At 40.7% G+C, this 23,303-nt stretch overlaps 2 protein-coding genes across 4 annotated transcripts in view; one reads left to right on the top strand and one right to left on the bottom strand.

The window, feature by feature from the left end:
* Positions 1-5,953, bottom strand: part of NMS (neuromedin S) — a 21,419-nt gene extending 15,466 nt beyond the window's left edge. The window contains exon 1 of one of the 2 annotated variants that reach the window (XR_002466197.4): positions 2,958-5,952. The gene's annotated coding sequence lies outside the window, so the exon portion shown is untranslated. Of the gene's footprint in view, positions 1-2,957 lie in introns of both variants that reach the window. The other variant, XM_085558021.1, reaches the window with a different exon arrangement.
* Positions 5,948-23,303, top strand: CHST10 (carbohydrate sulfotransferase 10). 2 transcript variants are annotated; one of them, XM_021538576.3, is made up of 6 exons: positions 5,948-6,097; positions 10,685-10,819; positions 13,578-13,675; positions 16,355-16,589; positions 18,780-18,885; positions 20,757-23,303. In XM_021538576.3, exons 2-6 carry the CDS (start codon positions 10,720-10,722, stop codon positions 21,292-21,294), a joined length of 1,077 nt encoding a protein of 358 aa, XP_021394251.1. In that variant the 5' UTR covers positions 5,948-6,097; positions 10,685-10,719; the 3' UTR covers positions 21,295-23,303. The 2 variants fall into 2 exon arrangements, with proteins under 2 accessions (XP_021394251.1, XP_021394261.1); XM_021538586.3 differs by lacking the exon at positions 5,948-6,097 and adding an exon at positions 14,415-14,469.

Here is a 23,303-nt window from a genome sequence, read left to right as displayed (position 1 = left end):
TTGCCTTTATCAAATACCAATTGCAATAATAACAGGTGACTTATTAATTTAACTGTGTGCTTTTTAACTGAGTATCTTAAAATACTTTTCAGAGATTGTCTGTGAAGGTGAATTCAATCTTGTTAACCTTCTTTCATTTAAGTTGAATACATAGCAAGAAGATGTAAAATCATTCTCCCTCTTTTTAAATGAAGAAATTCTAGAGATAAAACATAATGCTTTTCATGGTTGATCTATCATGGGTGGTCCTGACACAAGGTTTGATGAATTACTAGTGTCACACAGTTCCAAAACAACCACTGCTGTCTTTGGGTGAGCTGAATAAATGGAGAGGCTAGTTGGAAACCACCAGTTATACTTTGGGAGATGTCAAATGTTATATTAAATGTTGAAATCATCTTATACACTTAAGCCTTTTCCTTGTAGTGAGGCTGAAAGCAATGTCACTAAAACTTTCCATATTTACCCTATGTCTTATATTTTCAGGTTCTTTTTGGTCATGGTTGTCATAAGTGGTTATTTTAGAAATGGGCATTTTCAAATAGACAATCTCCCATGTGTTTTCACCTAGATGAGAACAAGTTTTATTGTTGCAGTGCAACACTGTGCAGGGCTGTGCCCTAATATCGTGGGAAACATTAAGCTGAAGGAAATAAAATTTGCCACAGACAGAGAATCAGGGTAAAGCTAGGTCTTGTGAGCCTGATGTTTCTGTATTTCAAGGGCAAGAACCTTCAACATAACTTTCAGTGACTGAAGAATTTGTCTCACCTCAGGGTTGCAAATCCAAAGGTCACATTTTTCAAAACAGTCCAACTTCTCCCTCTTATTCTTTCTCCCATCCCTATTTCTGTCTACGTTGTGACTGGGGAAGTTCCTTGTCTTTTTTTTTTTTTTTTTTTTTTTTTACTTTTTACTATTGTAACGTGAACATACGTGATAAGCTCAAGGACACATGATAACATAGTTAACAGCTCATATTCAGAAATGCAGCAAAAAAAAATCCCCTAAAAACACAAAGAATTTTCAGCCTGTGTTTCTCTTCTTTTTGTGGGCGAGGGGATTTTTTTCCTTCACCTATTTGTTTGTTTGTTTTAAAGAGTCAAGGAAGCCATGGAATAGGCTCCAGACTCTGTAAAATGGTGGGCTCCTAATTTCCACTGGAAACAGTCACACATAAATAGCTCCAAAATTACTCTTGGATGAGGACCATGCCCCTAGAGGAGCACACTCTGAGGTATGGCACAGGAGCCACACCATGCAGGAGGACATGGGACTTCCCTGGGGAGCTGCTCCCTATAGCCAGAGCACAGCCTGCCTTTGCATGGCCTTGGTCAAGAGGATGTGCCAAGAGCTGTGAAGTCCCCCCTCTCCCAGACTTGCCCTCCTGAGTATTAAGCTATAAAGATGTGGGAAACAAATGTTCAAATTCCTCCTGATAGATACTGCATCTGCCACCTCCCAAGAGCCAGCCCTAAACAGCAAGTTATAAATTATTTGAAGCACTCAATGTCCCTGCGAAAGCTGTTCCACTTAATGTAAAACATTATAATCCTATATACATTCATTAGGAAATAGGACCCAGGTTCTGTACCTGCCTCCACCTCTTTTTTTTTTTTTCTTTTAATCTTACACCCCCATGACCCAAGTCACCCCTCAGGCTCCCTCAGGTGTTTCTGCAATGTCACTCTTGCAGCTCCTCTTGAGTCAAGGCACAGAAGTGGCAGGTGCATGGGTACCTGCAGCTTACCCCCACTGGAGCCTACGTCACAGATGCAACCTTGAGCATTGTACCTGCAGGGTCACAGCAACTTTGTCACCTGGAAATAATCTGTCTCTTGGGGAATGCAGCAGGTGAATTTAAGGTTCACCTGCTTGATGAGTTTGACTGCCAGCTGAATCCAGCTGTCTGATTTGGGCCATGGGGAAAGGGGAGGGTTAAAACAGGGTAGCAGGTCACTTTGCAATACTTGTTTTGCACACTGATTCAGTCAATTGTCTTAATTTCACTACTTCAGAAAACACCCATAACTGGGACTTAAAATTCAATTGTTATTTCTGATTTTTATTTAAATAATTTACTTATCTTGCTACATTGACATGATAATTTGTCGATTGGCTACACTCATTTTATGACCCATATAATTAATTTTGAATCATTAGGTTCAATTTTAATTGACATTGATTTGATAATTAAATGTAGTTTTTTGCTACTCTAGTCCACTCCTAGCAGCACATTTTGTCCTTTGCTATTAATACACTTCACAAATCTGTTTTCATTTTCAGACTACCAACTCAGACTAAATGTCTGAAGAATACAAGATAAATTAGATGGTTCAGCTAATGACCTACTTACCTCAATCTAAACTTTTTTCTCCTTCTTAAAGGGCAATCAAATGGTGTAATTATATGCAAAGATTTAAGAATTCCAAGTCACTCATCATAAAGTAATACTTGCTTCTAACCCAAAATAAAAAGTTAACTTAATCTTCAAATGAACATATCTCATTGTCTGCTTACAGATTTAATTTTACCCCCACTACAGCCGGTATGATTTTGCTGCAGATATTAGGCCCGAGTCCCCCCAGTCCCTCCACACACCTCAATTTTTCCTATGAAAGAGCTGGTTTTGATGTGCACTTTATGCATTGTTATAAAAACAAAATAATCCAGGAGACACATTACTTTATAGATATAATATTTATGGTGTTGTAAATCATGCATCTGTATGAAGTTGTACCTCCCTGAATGTATTGGCCTGCTTTTTTTTATTTTTATTTTTTTTTTTTTTTGTTTCTGCAGTGTCTCTTAATAATGTAGAGGCCACCAAGTAGTCTATCTTGTATCAACACAAACCACATTTAAATAAGCTCCATTAAGATCCAGAAAGAGACAGAATCTGGTGATGAAGATTACACTCTAATAAATGTATTAATACTAAAGGTGCCATGTCTGACCTGTAAATCAAGGTACTTGTACATAAGAGGTCTCCTCTGGTGGTAAGTCATGCCTCAAAAATGCAGTCATGAAGCAGATGGATGATTTCACTAATAATGGCACTGCACTAAGAAAAACATGCCTTCCTGCTGATTTAAATAAGATTTATTTAAATACTCGTGAGTACTTGATGCTGAGCAGGTGACTTGCCTTAAGGTCAGCTCTTATGGAAACAAAGCATGACTAAAAAGGGCTACCAAGACTAATCCTAGTAACTGGCATTGGATTAAATCCTGAAATAACAGCGAAAAGCACAAAATAAACGTAGCATAAGTTTAACAATATGGGCAAGCCTAGGCTTCTGCTGAATAGGACAAGCTTGGAAGGTGAAGAAAATGAAGGTTCTTTCAGTGTGATTAGGCTAGATGTGTTCAAATGTAAACTGCAGTATGGATGATTACTTATCTTGTCCAAGACGGGGCTCACTTAAACATCTTGGTATGCTCAAATGCCATTTAGAGTTAACTTACATTAAGGGCAATCAAGACAGCCTGACACTGACAGATAACAATTCCTTAAAATGCTTGAATGAGCCACACCTGGTCTTTCTTGACTGGCAAAGCTGCAAATGTGGATCTTCCGTAGGACCCTTGCAGGAGAAATGTGAAACCTGGAATAAACATACACAAGAGTTATTAGAGCATACATCCTTTTTTTAGTGGAATAAACATTGAACATATTATTAAGATGAATTTTTTAGGTTTAGGCCCATGTCTTTACAGAAAAAAATTTGTACATCACTTCCATTGGCTTTAGCATCATTTATCTGAGAAAGACACTTCAGAATATTCAAGAGAAAGCAGGATGACTTTTCACCAGCTCAATTATCCTTTACATTGCTCTGGCAATGTAAAAATTCTCTAGTATTAAAATTAACCCAGACTCACACATTGATTTTGCTGCCTATTTAAAGCACTAAACCCTACTACAGCTTAGCATTATTAGTAGCAAGAATCCTGTTGCCCTGAACTAGCAACTGTATAATCCAACAGTACAGTTGCCTATGCAACACATTTTTCAACTTCATCAGACACTTTCAGGCTCAATTACTGACAACAAAGCTTATTAACTGGGCTTAATTTGGAAAATTGGTCTATTTTGTACTGGATTAATTATTATACATGTCAGTAACAACATACTTGAAAGGTTAAAATTCCTAGGTTGAGCCTGATAATCTGGCAGGAATTGGTTCCACAGCTGGAGACTGCTTATTCATAAATCCACGTGTAGCTGCAACTGTAGTCATCACTGAAACCTGGAGAAAGGAGCAGCTTTCTAGCCTGTGCAAGACTCAGACTGGTGACAGCCACAGATTTCCAATGTGCTTTGCTAAAATGGTAACTGTCACAATCATAATTTCTATTTCACAGGCAGACAGGAAGGGATGCACAAGAATGTGGTGTCCCAAGGTGCCTGATACAAGCAAACACAGAGTCTGGCAGAGAATTAGGTTTCTGATTACTGGCTTTTGGCCATTGGTTCCCAGTGAGAAAATGTTTCTGCTATGTTTCTACTGCTTCACTGGACACCAGAAGCCACCAGTGTAGTACTGAACACATGGTTGCTAATATTTTTGCATTAGCCTGTTCTACTCCATAGGCTGGCCATGGTATCTGTACCAGTGACAGAATCCTTGGACTTCCTTGGTCAGGCTTCAGCAAAGTGCACCACAGTAGTCAAGTCTGAAAATGCATGGATCAGATCATGGTCTAAATCCTCCTCTAACAAAGAGGAATGCACTGTAAGACTGCAATATGTCCTCAAGAGGACCTATTTAAAATAGATAGTTAAAAGAGCACATCACCAGCATCTGGTTTTGATGGGGTTTGTGGGTATCAGAGTCCTGTAGGTGAGCATTTTGCTTGTCCAGCGAGCAGAGCACTGAGTGCAATGACTGTGTGCACGACACAGTGACTTTGGGGGAAGCCTGGGCTGGGCTACAGCAGCATTCAAATAACACCTGCCATCACACTACAGCTGTTCTTCACAGTGCTTTAGGACAGCTTTCTTCTCCTGGGGCCTACACCCATCCTGTGTCTGCCATGTCTGAGTGAGGGGCTGGGGAATGCCTGGCTCTGCCAGCTGCTTTGGGGTGAATTGTTTAATTCCTGCCTGACCAAGGACAACTTTTCTGCCTGATGGTGGGCTTCAGAAAATGGAACAGTAAGAGGTGTTTGGAGAAACATCAGGGAGGAAAAGTCACATGGAAAGGGACCCTATTGGTCTCAATTCCCTAACAGGAGGTTGTAGGCGTGCGTGGACAGATTTCATGTCACAAGCAGCAAGTGATGGGACCAGAGGAAACAGCTTCAAGTTGTACCAAAGGAGATCTAGGTGAGGTTTCTTAATGAAAAATTTCTTCATGGAAAGGTTGTCAAACATTGGCAGAGGCTGCCAAGGGCAATGTTGGAATCACCTTCCTCAAGCGTTCAAAAACCATATGGATGTGACCCTCGGGGACAAGGTTTAGTGGTGACCTTGGCAGTGCTGGGGGAACGGCTGGACTCAAGGATCCTAGTGGTCTTTTCCAATATAAATTATTCTGTAATTTCCAGATGCACATATATTTTTTAAACACGAGCGTATCTATCTACGTATTCGATATCTATCTACGAAAGCTATTTTAACAGTTAAAAAAACCCAAACATAACATCCCAAGCACAGGCACTCAACGGTATACGCGTGAGTCCAGCGGGGACGCCACGCTCGAGGGGAAGGAGGGAGAAGGCGGAGAGGGGAGGGCAGAGCTGCCCAGCCCGCCCTCTATTCCTCTATCCCTCCCTCCCTCCCGCCTTCGGGCGGCCGGGTGCGGCGCTGCGTCTCCTCCAGCCGAGCCGGGCCGTCCCCGCGGCGGCCTTCATCCTCCTCCCCTTCCCGGCGGCGGGGCTGGGGCCTGCCCGCGGCCCCGGGAGGAGATGGAGGCGGCGGCGGCAGGCCCGGGCGGCGGCGGCAGGGGCTGAGCGGGGCCGGGAGCCGCCGCCGCCCGCCGCCGGACGGGGGGGATGCGCCGGCGGCCGGGGCCGCCCGAGCGGGCCGGCCGCGCCGCCGCGTGAGGCGAGAGCCGCCGCGGGCCGGGCTGCGGCAGCGGCGCTGGAGGCCGGTAAGTGCGGAGGGGCCGCGCAGGGCCGGCGGGAGGCCTGGCGGCCGCCAGCCCCACACAGGCTCCTCCGGCACCCCGGCTCGGGCGGGGAAGCCAGCGGGCGCTGCGGGCAAGTGCTGTCCTCTCTGCCGGGTGAGGGGAAGCCCGCTCAGCTTCGTCCTCCTCCTCCAGAACGGGAAAAGTTGATGTCTGTTCATCCCAGGTCCTTGAGCCCGGAGCCGGGCTGGGACCGGGGCCGGGCATTGCCTCGGCTCGTCCCCTGCCAGCCAGAGCGCGGCCCTGTTCCCCTCTGCTTGGCGGTACCGCTCCGGTCTTACGGAATGATCGGAGTCCGCGTGAAGCCTGGACGCTGCCGTTCCCAGCTGCGAAGAGCTGCAGCGGGAGCTGGCTCTGTCGGACGGGGCACGGCTGCAGAGGACAGGAGGGTGCCGGTGGGAGCTGGCTCTGTCGGACGGGGCACGGCTGCAGAGGACAGGAGGGTGCCGGTGGGGGCTGGCTCTGTCGGACGGGGCACGGCTGCAGAGGACAGGAGGGTGCCGGTGGGAGCTGGCTCTGTCGGACGGGGCACGGCTGCAGAGGACAGGAGGGTGCCGGTGGGGGCTGGCTCTGTCGGACGGGGCACGGCTGCAGAGGACAGGAGGGTGCCGGTGGGAGCTGGCTCTGTCGGACGGGGCACGGCTGCAGAGGACAGGAGGGTGCCGGTCGCAGCCCGGGCCGCCCGCCGGGCCTGCCCCGGGCCCAGCGGGTCACGCAGCAGGTGCCGGCGCCCTGCCCTGGTCCTTGGTTCGCAGCCACTGGAGGTGAACTGCGAGCTGGAAGAGCAGACACACCGGCCTTTGGGAGGAGGAGAGCCTTAGGAAGGAACCAGCCTGTTATGCTGTATGTTAGAACGTTAAGTAGCACCACGCAGCCTGCCAAAGGAGCGTCTGTGATATATGTTAGTCTGAATGGTTTTTTTTTAAGTATAACAAATTGGCCAGATTTTCTTACCTGTAAAATAACACAAAGGAAGCATTGATGAAAATGTAGTAGGTTGTCCCAGTTAGCTGTTGCTTGGCCTTCCTTACCGGTTCCATTTCCAGTGATGTGAGTCATCATGTGCTGATGGGCAAGCAGTTGGGAGTTTGAGCCTCCTGGCGTGTCACTGCCATTGAGCCATTGACAATGCATGCAGGGATTGTCCCTGTGCAAAAAGCATAAGCTGCAGGGCCAGAGACTGTGCACCGAGTTTTAATGCTGCTTACATCGTTTGCCCTTTGTCCCATCATTCACTTGAAGACAGCAGTCTTCTGCAAAGAATGAGTGTTTATTCAAGGTAGCAGGTTACTTGTGGGCCTCGGGTCAAGCCCGCAACCTGTGTCTTGATCTCTGGTTTATGTTTGTGTTGGGGTGTGTGTGTTGGTGATCTCATTTTTTCTCATGCAAAACTCTTCAGCTGGCTAATCTGAGGGTTATGTGATCGTTTGCCTTTGTGGTAGCCGTGAGAGGGAAGGACAGAAGAATGGGTGGGGACAGGAGTTTTGAGACCTCATGCTCCTAAAAAGTGTAGAATTGCAATAAGAGGGAGAAACTAACCAGAGAGCTGTGTATTTCATGATGAGAAAATGGACTAAACCTTCAACATATTTCTTGCTTTTGTCTAGTTGTAAAGAAAAATTATGTTTTAGACAACCAGAAATAGAAGATTGTTTTGGAAGCTGAAGGAGCCTTTTAAAGAGAAAAACCAGAAGTTAGTACCTGTATTTACTAGAAAATAAGTGCAGGATAGGCAACAGAAATGCAGTAAGGTTACAGATAAAATAGGGAATGTAATAGCCCTATGTGAAAACAACAAAAATATTAAGGTAAAGACAGAGAAACAGCATAAACATTATTTTTTTTTAAGTACTGATTGTTGCATTTAAGTGAGCATAATTGCTGAGGTACTCCTCAGTATTCTGTAACTTCGAATAGTTCTGCTTCTTGAGATCAGTGAGGAGCTGCTGATACAGATGTACTTTAAGATGCTAGAAGTAACAGTGTAGTAACATAATAATTACAATATGACAGATCCTCTGACAAGACTCTTACATTCATGAGTATGGTTGCAGATTTCCTGTGCTCATTTAAAAAAAAAGAGCAGACAAAACTGCTTAATGTTTTCCTCTTAATGCTTTCCTTCCACATCTTAAAGGGTAAAAGGGGTGGTTCATATGGATGGGGCCGCAGTTCTGACCTCTTCCTGCTCTCTAAGCCCTGGCTTTAAGGTGAGAATTGTACTACTTGTAGGTGTCTGGCTGAAATGCTCTCCTGTCCCTACAGCACAGGACCTGGCAGCAGGGTCCTCTCTCCACTAACTGCATTTCAGGTCAGAGCACACAAGAACTGCATTTCCCATGTGATTTAACACAATTTCTTAGAAATCCAATAAATAAATTACATAAGGGGTTATAGATCAATAGTCCCTACTGAATGGTGTGCATCCATCATTGTTACAGAAGTGGGCAGACTAGCAGGGATGCTGTGAATGTTGGAGGCCATTTCTACCCTGCTTTATCTAGGACAAATATACTGAGTTGGGCAGAGAGATTTGGCCCAGACTTTTCATTATACCTCTGAAAAGCCCACAGCTGATTGTTAGAGATTTTCCTCCTGCAGAGTGTTCTCTGCAAGCTTCTGTCAGTCTGCTGCATTCAGCATTTTGAATGTTGAATAGTTCTCATGGTTTTAGCAGAGCTACCTAAAAAGTAAAAAATGTCATTGCTACAGTTATGTCTTGATATCATATCTGAATTTTTGTCTTCTGTGAAGCTGGAAATTAATGCCATGTCTGAGGGGAAAGATAACATCTCAGTGCTTAAGTGGAAGACGGTGCATTTCACAGCAGACTGAAAAATGAGGACCTTTGAGACCTGGTGGTTTTCAGTATGAATCTTAGGGCAGGCTTGCACTAGTGCAGTGGTAGGATGGGGAATAACTTTTGAACTACTTAGCTGAAAAGAGGCCGGTCTGATGGAATTCCTATGATATTTGTATTTCCTGGTCAACAGTTTTCCAGATCATGAAGACTAAACATGTTTGGGATGTTGCATGATCAGTTGTCAGCCCAGGAATTGCAGCAAAAAACAGGAGATGACAAACATTGTCTTAATGGAGGTCACAGCACCTGCAGTTGTCCAAAAAACAATTAATACTTAGATGTGGTGTTTTTAGAAGTACTTAAAAATGGACTCAAGAAAGAAGAGGGGCCAAAGAAAGGAAACTTTCAGAAGCTGAGCTGAAAAATAAGATAAAAATAAGCCTGAACACTGCCATCATTGCTAATTTTTTTCCCCTTTAACTGGAGATATTCTGTTCTTTTCATCCTCATACCCATTTCTTGTATTTCTTGGCAGTTCACGTAAATGCCAGTATAGAAATTGTGATCACAAACCATGCAGACATGACTCTCATTGAAGTTGCATGTGGCCACTTTAGGACTGAGTTTGATCCTATTGCTAGTTATAGGATTGTTGTGAGGATGTCATTGTATGAGATTTTTGTATTAGAGCTTCCCTCTTTGGTTAAATGCTTGGATGTTGTGTTGCATGTGTTCTCAAAAAGGAAGTTCACTTTTTTCAGCACCTGAGTTTAGCCCCTCAGATGTCTTATCTCTCCAGCAACAGTAGAGACAATAGTGCTATATTTTTGTAGGTTTTGGATGTGGGTTGTTTTTTTATTTGCAGTAGAGCTTTCACAGATACCTGGTGTCCACCCCTGTGTGTATTGCCCATCAGAAGTTGGAAATTCAGCTAAAGATACAGCCTAAAATTTTCTATTTCTCTTAGAGGATGTGAACTTCAATCTTACAGTAATAGAAAAAAAATATTAAGATAGCAGTTTCAAAAATCAGGCTATAACTGCATGTATTCAGTCAGTTCCTGTGGGTGGTTTCTTTGCACATTAAAACTACAGTCTCAGTTGTTTGGGTAACCCTTCCTGCACTCATGAGGAAGTTCTGTCTTTGAGGCTTACCTGCAGGGAAACAGCTACAGGTAGTAGGCAGTGCTGCAAGGAAACTGAAAAATACCTGGTCAGCTTAAGCTGAGTGTTCCAGCTTGGTAGCTTCCAGCCTGTAATTTCTATAGGCTGGGCAGGGGAAGAGTCCATGTTACATATCATAAGCTGACTTGGGATAACCAAGTATAGTGTTAACCTTACATGCACCACTGAGAGCACTGCTTTCTTCATTCTCCCTTCCTTTCCTACGATGGGCTGTGTTGCTAAGATGAATCAAAAAATAATCTCTTATTTTTAAAAAAATGGTGTTTTTAATGTATCTCTCCAAGCAGTCAGACAATGCTATTCCCAGCACAAGCAGGAATGGGGAATGTGTACTCGGGGGTGAAGGAGTGAAGCCTCCCTTTGATAGCAGTCAGTGGTTACATTGTCTCAGCCTCAATGTTGCTTAAAAATATTGTTGAATGGACAAAAAGTTAAACGTGGAATCTCCTGCTATGGTTTATGACACACGTACATATTAAAGTTTTTTATTTTTGGTTATGGAAAGTATTTTTTCTAAACTGTAACAAAAATAATTAATGTGTAAATCTTTTCTATTTCAAACAGGGAGTGCCAACTTTATATGGCTCACATCTGACAACATGCACCACCAGTGGCTGCTGCTAGCTGCATGCTTTTGGGTGATATTCATGTTCATGGTTGCTAGCAAGTTTATCACATTGACTTTTAAAGACCCAGATGGTAAGTTTAGCTTTAATGTTTGATGTGAAACAGAAAACTGAATAGTGCTTCACAAAAATACTCATTTCTGTGAAAATAGTTCTTGGCATGTTATCACTTCTTCATTAGGACTGAGAACAGAACAACTAAATTTCTGGAAGTGACAGTGCTGATATTCAGCTCCTTTTTTTGCTAGAAGTCTGCAAAGCTAACATCACAGGAAATTTTTTTGTTGGTTAAGAACAGAAGAGATCATGTTTGGCAGTACTGAAAAACTTGCTTTTTCAAATACATTTAGTTTCAGTATTGTGATCTACTTGGGGTATAAGTTATGTGCAAAAACAACAGATCACTATTACCTGTTTGAAGTCAGAAGAGACTCAGAGGGTACTGAAGAGTTAATTTCACATTATACTAGTTTCTTGTATGGGGTTTTTGTCTGCTGCTTTTCTTGTTGCTGAGGCATTATGTAAAACTTGTGGAAAGTTTTATTTCATTTGCAGTGCACTTTGCCTAGCCACCTCTGGCCTGCTTCTTGCGTTCAGTTTTATCCCCTGCTGTTTGACTTGTAAACAGCTTATAGGCTTTTGCTTAGCTTAAGTAGCTGAGATGTTATTAAGATGATGAGGAATTTAAGCCATTTGATGATTGATGACACCACACAGTATGTTACTTTTGCGTCTGCTTGGGAGCTGCTCTTACAAAGTCACCCTAGAGAGAGTTTTGGGTGTAGGTGATGATATGACTTCAAGTGTTAAGAGATCTTCCTAAGACATGTAAAAAATATGCAACTTTTGAAGAATTGAGACATTATCAATGACTTGATAATGAATAAATAAATTAGATGTACCTTTATAAATAATATGCATCTATGTGAAAATTTATTCAGCAAGTCTTACAGAGGAGAAATGTAGACTAACTTAGCTTTCCTTGGACCCAGCTGTTCCATCCTCATACGTCTGCAAATCAGCTACTCTTATGTTAGGTAGTTATATGTTCCAGTATCTCACTCTATGACGACTTGTTTCCCAGCTCAGGTATTCTTTGGGTGTTTATTTTCATCAGGATTTATCAGGAAAATTAAAATGTAGTTTAAAAAATAATTACTAGAGCATAGCCTCTGCATTTATTTGCTTTTTATTATCTTGGCTTGCCAAGTTTTTTCTCTTTTTTTTTTTTTTTTCCTATGCTGAATCTTCCACTCCTTTTGAAATAGTTCTCTGAGCAGATAATACATAAACTCTTAAGGTTGTCCTGCAAAGGCATGACTATAGTTAAGTGTATATATGTGTTGGAGTGTTTGTAATAAAACTAATTAAGGGAAATACTTTGAATATACCAACAGAATTTTGGAGGAAGTCCAAACAGGATGGCAAATCCTAAAGAAGCTCTTCTAGACTTAATAAAATATGACTTGTCAGAAATTTTTCTTATTTGGATGTGTCTTCCTAGCAGATGGAATAAAACCAGCAGATGCTCAATGAATCAATGTTCTTTTGTTTAAGCCTTTTACTGATGTCTTGGGTGCATGAGCAATAGGAACTTCTTAAGGAGCAAGTTTCTGTCCATCGTTGGTAGTAGCATCTACAGGCATGCTTTTACACAATGATAGTGGAAAAATAGTTTAGCTGCTCTTTCACTGAATCAGATTACTTGTATTTTACAGAAGAACACCATGAAGCAAGTATGTGCACAGCAACAATTACAGTTTCTGAATGCTTGAATGCTTACATTGCTTTCAGTTTTAACTTGCTTTTCCATGCATGCCCTTTGTTAAAATCCAGTGTAGGCAGAGTAGAGTACTCCTTGAAGAAAAGGACATAGGCAGTGCACACATTTTCTCAACCATGAAACAGTAAGCCCCTGTGGATGCAGATGAGGAAACATTACTCACAGAAGAATCTATGTGAAGGGAAAAGTAATCCAATATGGATGAAAATAAATTTGCAGGGAGAAAACATGTTCTTTTTGCTTTGTAGTTAGGGAAAGCTGCTTCAAATTATTTTTTATTTTTCTGCACTGTGTAGACTAAAGCTAAAACCTTGTGTTATTTTTTTGTTTTTCTGTACCATACTAAATGCAAAAGATGAAAAGGGTTCTTCCTTACATGCTTTAATTTAGCTGTCCTAAAATCACTAAAAAAGAAAAGGAATATCAGCTGAGTTTCTTGTTGTGAGAATCTCTAAGGAAGTCCATTGGTCCAAGTAATAAAGGAAGAGGGGAATCTTTTTTTATTGTTGATTATAAATGCTTATTTAGAGTACCACAGAAATAAAAGGGTGTCCATAATGACACTTCTTTTTGCAAATTTAATAGTCTACAAAAGAAGAAACGTTTTTACTAGTATAAGGGGAGAAAGGAACCTGATAGATTTAAGTTTTTATTTGGACGTGCTTTGGCAAGTTCATTGAAAAATAAAAATCTCCTATGCAGAAGTTATATCAAATTGTCTATCAGTTGCAATTTGGATTCAAGACGTTGATGTCTCTGCACACTTTTTAGAAAAAAAGAAAAGAAAACAATAAAAAAACCAAGTAAAATATAATGGGTATGTTTCTTTGATAAAACTCAAATGAAGTTGCATCCAAAATTCTCAGAGTATATCCTTTAAAATATTCATAGTCTGTATCTGTCTTGTCTAGTACCTTTCCATGTAGAAAGATATCCTACTAGTGTTTTGTAAGCTTAATACAGAAAGTAAAGTTCATGTGTTTTAGTTGTAAAGCAGAAATAGTTACTTTCCCCTCATCTTCCGTAATGCTGTTATCTCTCCTTTTAGGCTATGGTGCCAAGCAAGAGCCATTGATATTGACAGCTGTGACAAAAGTGGAAGAGGTACATGTGCCAGAGGAAAAACATTGGCCTGAAGAATTCCAGGTGCATACTGTTGAGATAAGGGTTATGTGTATTAAAGAGTAGAAGAAAATAAGAGATTAAGGAAGGGCTTCCTGTTGTTAAGATGAATTGCTAGAAAGGAATTATTTATTCAGACTGTTCTATTTAGATAGAGCCGACAGAATTCATTTTTACTTCACAAAGCTGGTTTGTTATGGTAACCTGCTGTCTTGTATCATCTGAATGATTCAACTTAATGTGTTTCCATTTCTAGGAGAAAATTGTTACGGTACTCCTTTATCAATTCAAGACAGTAGTTTTTGTTAGCCTTTTTAATATAATGGCCCAGTTTTGTATTTCTTGTGTTCTATCTTGCCATAACAATCAGGTTTGTGGTTGTTGAGGGCAAGCCTGTGTCTGCTCTATTTTCTTAGATTTCGGCCCAGTCTCTGTTTCGTTTTATCGCTGTCAATTTCTTCTTTGTATTTTGTCCTCTTTCATTTCAGCATTTTTCCAAAGTAGAGCATGAACACAATAGTAGTCAATACCAGTTGATCTTTTAGATGCATAGTTCTGTGCTTTCAGCAAATCGACAATGAAACTCTTAAAATCCTTTATACAAATGTAAATTTGAGACCAATTGCAGAGTGCACTAAATCTTTTTTTTTCTTCTTTTGCATTAGTACATAAGTAATTTTGTATTTAAAGTATTTTTATGCTGCATCATGGAAGGTAGGTTAGCTGTGTAAATGTGACTCTTTTTGTTTTCATTTTTCAAAAGCACAAAATCTAAGTTACCTTCAAAATACTTGGGAAAAACATTTGTTCAGTGGAAGGTAAGTATGTATAGAGAGTTTTAATAGCTTTCTTTGCTAGTATGGAAGAGGATAATAAGGTTTCTGGATCTAAAACAATTCCCTCTTGACTTCCTGACAGCACGGAAAGTAGACTAACAATATTAATTTTGGTTACATGCAGAAAGAATTGTTTGGACAGATAAAATAATCTGACAGATGGTTCAGATTACATTCTGAGCATCTGGGGTATTGGAGAAGAGTAACAAACAGAAAAAGGAGATTTTTTTTTCCTCATGAAAGGTTGGGACAAAAAGTAAAATAATTCCTTTTTCATCTGTAGCTTGGACATGGAACCTAAAATCATATAATCACAGAATGGTTTCAGTTGGAAGGGTCTGTTGAACATCATGTAGTTCCAAGCCCTCTGCTATGGACAGTGACACCTTTCATTAGCCCAGGTTGCTCAGAGCCCCATCCCACCTGGCCTTGAACATTTCTGTGGTGGGTCACCCACAGCTTGTCTGGGCAACATGTTCTAGTGCCTGACCACCCTCAGAGGAAAAAATTCCTTCCTAATGTCTAAACCTGCTTTTTTTTTCAGTTGAAAATCATTACCCCTGTCTTGTCACTGCAGGCTCTGGTAAAAAAATCTGTCTTTCTTACAAGCCCCTTGTGAGCATTGAAGGGCTGCAGTGAGGTTTTCCTAGAGCCTTTTCTTCTCCAGGCTGAACAGCTGCAGCTGTCTCAGCCTGTCTTCATAGGTGGGGTACTCCATCTTGGACCATCTTCATGGCCTCCTCTGGACCTTCCCTTAGCAGGTCCATGTCTTTCCTGTGCTGGGGCCCCAGGGCTGCATGCAGCACTGCAGGTGGCAGTAGAGCATAGTACAGGGAAGAATTGCCTCCTCTGACCTGCTGGCCTCTATGCTTTTATGCAGTCCATGGTGCAGTTGGCATTCTGGGCTGCAAGTATGCACTGCCAAGGACATATCCAGTTTTTCACTCATCAGTATCCTTAAGTCCTTGTCAGGGTTGATCTCAATCATCCCCTAGTCTGTATTGATATTGGGCATTGCCATTCAGTTAGTGGAAAGGTGAAAATTTGTCAGTAGAAATTTCAACTTTCCTATCACCTCTTAAGGAGAGATGCTCCTTTTGCCTCTCCACTATTTGTGAGGCAAAAGGTGGTTGTGGTTCCTTTCTTAGTCTCTGAAAAATGAGACATGTGAAACAGCTCATCCATTTTTGGGGAGATGTATCCTGCTACTTCTTTTATTTGTCACACTGATGCTCATTGTTCACATTTTTATTTACCTGATTTTATTTCAGCTTGGATAAATGGAAACACTGAATGCCTAGAGGTGCTAGAAAACAGCACAACACAGATCTTTCATCTTAATTTTTTTTCCCAGCTAGATGAGTCACAAAATATTCTGAGTTGAAAGGGACCAACAAGGATCATACAGTCCAACTCTTAGCCTGCACAGTATGTCCCCAAAAATCACACCATGGTCAGCCCCATCTTCTCAGAGCTTAAAGCATAATTTATGTTGAAATTCCTGTCCTAACCTCTCAAAAATTTTCTTACAGGTTGTTGAAACTCTGTGGGAGTTCCAGTATTTGATCATGGCATGTTTTATCCACACATATAAGGCTCTGCTGCTGTGCAGCAGACTTAAATTGTTGTATGGAAAAGCTCTTACTATATACTACCATGTAATGTGTTAAGAGCTGAACCAAAGTACAGCAGCAGCACAGAAAGCAAACAGTGGGCTACTCCTTTTGTTAATACGTAGCAATGTTTTAATCACGAATATGGGAGTCATTAGGGTGCATAGTTTGGGGATTTATATACTTTAGAATTTGATTTGAAAACTAAAGTCTTTAACTCTTGTTTTTTTCTTTCTCCTCTGCATTTCATAAAGCCAACTGGAAAAGCTTTTTCAGGAAATCTGATCCGCCAGCCCCTGGTTCATATGGAAAGACTTGAGCTTCTCAGGAATGTCTGCAGAGACGCTGCATTGAGAGATCTCTCTCATACTGCAGTTTCCAAATTCGTCTTGGACCGAATATTTGTGTGTGACAAGCACAAGATCCTGTTTTGTCAGACACCAAAAGTGGGCAACACTCAGTGGAAAAAAGTCTTGATTGTTTTAAATGGTATCTACTTTTCTGTGGGTGTGTAGCTTTCTTTGAGGAAGAGGAGGAAATTGCTCTAACTGGGGCAACTGAAATGGATTCTTTCTGCATTTCTGTACACTGATACTTAATTTCAGCGTTTCATTTATCACAGTTATTTCTAGTCTATTCAAAACATCCCCTTAAAATTAGACCTGTTCTTTCTGTAAAAGTAAGTATTGTTATTACTAGGCTCTAAAGTTGAGTCATGACAAAGTATCCATATGCATGTAGAAGGTAGGTTTCTTATCTTTGAAGTAGTGCACCAAACTAAAGAATTTGAAAGTTTATTACAAGGTATTGCTAAGTAACAATAACATGAAATTTCTGGCTAAAGGCAAGTGACTTATAACTAGAGATTTTAGCCATGAAGAAAGCCAGTTAAAAATTGGCAGCTCCTGTTGGGCTGTCTTGCTGAAATTTTGTGTGTGTTCTGTCAGTGAACCATCTTGAGAGTTATGAAGATTCTGAGGTGCTTAACACAATAGTTTGGTCACCAAAGGTCTGTTATAAAAGATGGTAAAAGAAGGAATAAAGGGATAAGTGTGTTTGAAAAATTATAAAATGAGCTGTGTCCCTTAGCAATGCTTTTCTAGCAAGCAGTACTAACATTAAAAACTTTAATGTTAATTTCATCCTTGATCTATGGATGTGAGCTAAAATCTAGCAGATATTCTCATTCATGTATGTGTATATTTCTTAATACATATGAAAGCCACAAAGTACTAAATATGGAACCATGTAAGGGCATTGGAAGTACCTGCTCTTAGCAGCATTTGAGAGATAACATGCAAAGAATGGCTCAGGATGGGGAAGCATGTATTGGCTATGCTGAGTAGAGGATAATTCACATCTTAACAGCAGGGTTTCACTTTGAATTTCCTAGTTCTGTCATGTTGGATAATGATAGAAAATTGCTTCCACATAAATACTGGTCTCTTTTGCCTTAAGCTGCCAGCATTGGTATCTGCTGATGAAGGCTACTGCTGTAGTTGACCTTACTTTCTCCTCTTTGGGTAGACTCAGAAGGCAAGGCTGATACTTGAGGGGAATAATTTATATACAAATGCCCAAGTGGTATTTGGAGGTTCAGGAGGGGGAAATGCAGCTGTGGCACTGTGAGGGAGCTAACTCTTCTACTGCTTGTACTGACTGTGTTCTCTGAATGAATGTAAGGTATCGGTTTCTGAGGGTATCTCATCTGACATCTGTTGTCCACATGTGATTCACCTATGGAACCAAAAAATACAATTGGAAACTTGAAATTGATAAAATACAACCCCAGTCCCTACCCCTCACCCCTCTAGGAAAAAAAAAAATTTGGAAAACTGAGCAGCTGAGTGGTGTGTGTTACTTCAGTTCTGGAAACAAGAAGGCTGTAGAGGCATTCACTTAACAGGCTTGTTTTGTAGCACTCTGTGCTTGTTGATATTCTGAAACAATGCTGTTGTGTGAAGGCTTATGCCTATAGCCCAGGGGGCCACATGAGATGTTTCTCAAGGTCATAAAACCTTCCAGGATCAGGATACTAAAATCAACACAGCAGAGTTAAGTGATGTTATTTTTCTTGTCAGCTCATGTGCTTGCAGAAATGAGTATCTGGAGACTTATGTTGTTAATTTTAGTGCCTTTTAATCTGTGGAGTATTCTCTGATTGGAATTTTTGTTTCAGAACAGCATACTTGTTAAAAAAACTTTATGGATCCTGAAAGCAAAGTACTTTTGCACTGAAACAGTTCCAAAAGCAGCTCATAGCATTTATTTTTGTTGGTGGTTGAAGCTTAGCCAAAAATCTGGTTCCTTCTTCTGAGTTAATCCTGAAAGTCTTCCTCCATTTATATGTGCAGGCAGAGGGAAAGAGAATGGGGACACTGACATGTGAGGAGTTACAGGCTTAGACATAATTGCTGATGAAATTTGCATAATATGCTTTTCTGAGAATTTTGGGGCCATTTGGTCTTGGACCTTGATGTCACATACCCTGAAGAATTTTAACAGTTTTCAGCTTCACAGTCAGAATCTCTCATAATTCAACAGTTTTAAACATAGTACCTTTAAATGGTAAAAATAAAGACATAAAACTGTCAGCCAAAGGCATGCATGCTTGCTTATACTCACTGTTGTTTTTTTTCCCCTTGAATGACTCACTTACTCTCATTTTGATTTGTCCAGGAGCATTTTCTTCCATAGAAGAGATCCCAGAAAACATTGTACATGATCATGAGAAGAATGGCCTTCCACGCTTGTCCTCCTTCAGTGACTCTGAAATTAAAAAACGGTAAGTGGCCCTGCCAGTGAGTGTGGGAGGGGTTTGAGGTCAGTGGTGTTATGAGCAATTGAGGGTACAGCTGAAGTCTGCATCTGAAACTGAGGGCAGCAGGGTTTCTGCTCCACCACTTGTATTATGGCACTATTCTGTTATCCTCACAGATGTTGCTGTATCTGCCTTCCTACTGGCTTTGAAGGAGAACACCAGTGTAATTTGTGATATAGTTAGGTGAGCCAACCAACTCCCTGGGATATAAGGTTTCTGTAATTCATGCCTACTTAGTTGTTAGATAGCTGACCTTCAGAACTGAAGGTTTAATTGGACAGCCCATCCTGATGTCTCGTGTGGTAAACCTTACTGCCTACAGGTAAGATTGTCATTGCAGCAGACTTACTTACTGGGATTGAGCTGGTTAGATTTAAATTGTTAGTGCTTCTTAGCCCCAAAATATTTTCCATTCAGTGGAACCACTTTGTCTTCCTGTTTAAGTGTTTCTGGTTATTTTCAGAATCAAAAATACTCTGCAATAGAACTTCTACATTACTTTGGCTAGATTTTTAACTGTGCCTGCTCTCATCTCTTAGAGCCTATGCCATATATAATCCCTGTAAGGGGTGGCAACATGGAGAGAACAGGACATAGGATGACTGTGGACACTTGTAAGCATGTGCTTGCATGAGTTTGTGTGCATTACACCATTCTGAAAAGTCAGCCCTTTATACCTGTGTCACATGTTAGTAGAGCTCAGCCCAAGGGCTTTTATTGCATGCAGTGGCACAAGGACATTTATCACAGCTGTGCCTGTAGAATTGGGGTAACTTGATTGTGTTGATAGTGTCCAAAGGAAAATACAGTCACTGCATTCTTGAGAATGTGGATCTGTTTCCCTCCCTGTGAGCAGCCCTGCAGAAAGGAGCTGTTCATCTGGGGGTAAGCCCTAGTTAGGATATATGAAGTTGAATCCATTATTGCTTGGGTTGCTGCATTTTGCTCAGTATGGAAGCTATGCTGGAGGTGTGTGATATGGGTTTGGTTTGGATCTGAAATTACCAGAGTTTTAGGTGTGGAAAGAAGGATGGTGTGGATCTGTTGACTCAGTTTGCTGACCTCTATCAAGCCCTGCCTGGCTAGGAGTAAGTCAGGAGTATCTGAAATATGATTCAAGTGGTGTGCAGGCAGAAGAATCCATCCACGTCCAGTTTCTCCATCCTTATTTCAGTGAGGACTGGGCTCTCAATCTCTTTTTTTAGCTATTTATTGAAATCAACTTTGTTTTCAATTTATTCCTCCTACAGATAAACTGACTACAGAATATTACATGTTACAGTATCACAGTAATAAATTAAATTATGTTGAAAACTGGTCTCATGTTTCACTGGTGCTCTCAGCCATTATTGAAAGCATGACAAAACATCAAACTAAAATGCCATTCTTAACTTCTTTGTACTTAAGCAGCAATTTATCTAACTGCCTGCCACTGAAAAATGCAGCCTTCTATATGCATTCAGCTGCACTAATGCACTTTTCTCCTTGTCCTTATGTATTTTGGTTTTTTGAGCTTGATCACATGACATTACAAATATCTTTAACTTGGATCTCTCAGTGTATTTTGTCTCCTGTTTATTATGGATTGAGATAAGCTAAACTCCTCCAAGTTGAATAAAATGTGAAAACCAGGATTAACCATTTCTTCTTTGTCCTGTATGTAAAGACTGCTAGTAAGAAGACAGAAATTGTATTTAGTCCTATTGATTGTAATATTGAGGGAAGTGCTCTTAAGATTCATGTTGCTGTGTCTCTGGTCAAGAGTTCACATACATTTTGTAAGTATATGCTAAACACTTTCCTTAATTATTTAATTTTTTTCTTCCTCTGTCTAGACTGAATTTATACTTCAAGTTTTTTATTGTTAGAGATCCGTTTGAGAGACTTATTTCTGCATTTAAGGACAAGTTTGTGCACAATCCTCGGTTTGAACCTTGGTACCGGCATGAAATTGCTCCCGGCATCATTCGTAAGTACAGGAAGAATCGCACAGAGACCAAAGGGCTGCAGTTTGAGGATTTTGTGCGCTACCTGGGGGACCCTAATCACCGATGGCTGGATGTTCAGTTTGGTGACCACATCATTCACTGGGTAACATATGTGGAACTTTGTGCTCCCTGTGAAATCACATACAGCGTGATCGGACACCATGAAACCCTGGAGGACGATGCTCCATATATCTTGAAAGCAGCTGGCATAGACCACTTGGTATCATACCCCACAATCCCACCAGGCATAACAGTGTACAACAGAACAAAAGTAGAGCGTTATTTTTCAGGAATTAGCAAGAGAGACATAAGACGCCTCTATGCACGATTTGAAGGCGATTTTAAACTCTTCGGTTATCGTGAGCCTGATTTCTTGCTTAACTGACACCTGGGATAAGATCTGAAAAAGTGTCTCGTGGATTAATCTAATCCTGTGTGAATGCCAGCTGCAACACTGGCAGAGCTGAGAATGACCATTTGTTTTCTAGCTTTTTGATGTTGCTCCACTTTTCAGTGAAATATTTGTCATATGAACAAGTAGGGGCTTATAGTTGTTATTTCCTGACCATGTTTTCAGTACATTATCGCAATCTGTTAGGAATTATGTCTCTGTTATCTAAAATACAGAATTTGACTTCTCCCCTCTTCCCTCCAGGAAAAAAGAGGGAGAACAAATGGGCTATGATCTTCCCCTCCTCCCAGACATAATGCCATTTTTGAAATACTGTGAAGTATTTGTAAAGATGGCAATTTCACTGTAGGTTAACTCTGACATGTGGGTAAACATAATGATTCCTGTTTATGAGAAAGTCATGTAGTCTCCCATGAACTTTGTAAATGAGGCCAGTACAAGACTAGAAATTAATTAAATGCTTGACAAATATAACCATCTAGGTTCTGTCTTGTGACTGCTGAAATAACGCTGATCTAATCCCATTCTTGTTTGAACAAAAATGAACTTAATTAGACAGAAGCTTTTAAGGATGTAAGAAAACAAACTGGTTCCACATCCCAATTGTCTTTGTATTTTTGTCAAGTGTTTACTGTATTTACTACTGGTGTATTGAGCCTCATAATTCTACTTTTGATTTTCAAGAGATTATTTAACTCCTGGCTATGTAATTTATGTGAGACCACCAGCTGCAGGTGGAGCATAGAAGAAATATGAAACTGCTAAGGAAACTGTTAAGGAAAATTAATTTAAAGTATCAGTTGTATTTGTGGGAGCAGATATAATAATCACAAGATGCTCTCACGCAATTTAACTTGTCTTTTCTTCTAACAGTTAAGATTAATAAAGAAGATACAAAAGCAAGATGTCATATTAAAGACCTGCTTACTTGGATTAAAGATCCACCTTTTTCTTATATCCAGCCTTGCCCAGTTCAGTACGTCAGAGAACAGAGAGTTTGTCCCCTCTGAAAATTCATCTCCCTACTGCTAAAGGAGAGAAGGAGACAAGATGAATCCCCGATTTTTTCAGTGATTTACTGCCATGATGTCCCAAGTCAAAAATTACTAACATTTATGTTGCTGATGTGGTAAATTGGCTATTTGCCAAAAGTTTAAATGTTACCTAAATTTGTGTACCCATTTTATGCATTAAAAAAAATAACTGAATTGAGTGGATGCAGCCATCATATTTGCTTGTGCTTGTATTATGTCTTATAAAGAGCAGTCTCTTGTCTGAGTTCACCAGCAATAAAAATCAGCGTGCTGCCAGAAGACAGATGGACCAAATATCTGAAATACAGGAATTGTTCTGTCGCAGTGAGCATGTGAACTGTATTTTTAAATCATAGTCCCAAAAGATTATGTTCAGATCAGCATAATATTGCTGGCTAGAAATGCTAATGATGGCCAGTGCTGTGGAATCTGCTTTTAAATCCAGCCGCTGTGTGTTTTTGATAGCTTTCTGTATTAACACAAGGAAGCATCTTGCACTTATGTAAAAGGAAAGCTGTGCCAAGCTGACATGTGCTGCTACCCACAAACAGGAAGCCTTGTTGTAGGTGGAAATGATTTCAGAAAGATCTCAACAGATGAACTGAAATAAAGGAAAATCATTAACTGGGCATTGTTAGCAAGAGAATAATCCAGGGTGGCAAAGTTGGAAGGTAGGATATTTTTTCAAGTTTGTTTGTTTTGATTTTTTAACAACAGTTACAGAGCCCTAACTTGTTAGTTCTTAACCAGTGATAAAAAGATGTTAGCAGCTCCAGGTTTTTCTGTGGTTTTCTTAATATGGAAACTTAGCAAAATGCACTGAGAAAGGCATTTTGGAGCTAATAACCTGATTGATTACCTTGCTGCCAATTTGAAATGTAACAGTGAATAATGTGTAGTAAATTCAGGCCTTAAAGTTTAATAAAGTAGAATTGTTTTCCTCTGAAA

Source organism: Lonchura striata, chromosome 1 (assembly GCF_050655825.1).
Source record: "Lonchura striata isolate lonStrDom1 chromosome 1, ASM5065582v1, whole genome shotgun sequence".
Lineage (NCBI taxonomy): Eukaryota > Metazoa > Chordata > Aves > Passeriformes > Estrildidae > Lonchura > Lonchura striata.
The sequence above is the reverse complement of the archived record's forward strand: the minus strand, read 5'-3'. Positions and strand labels throughout refer to the sequence as shown.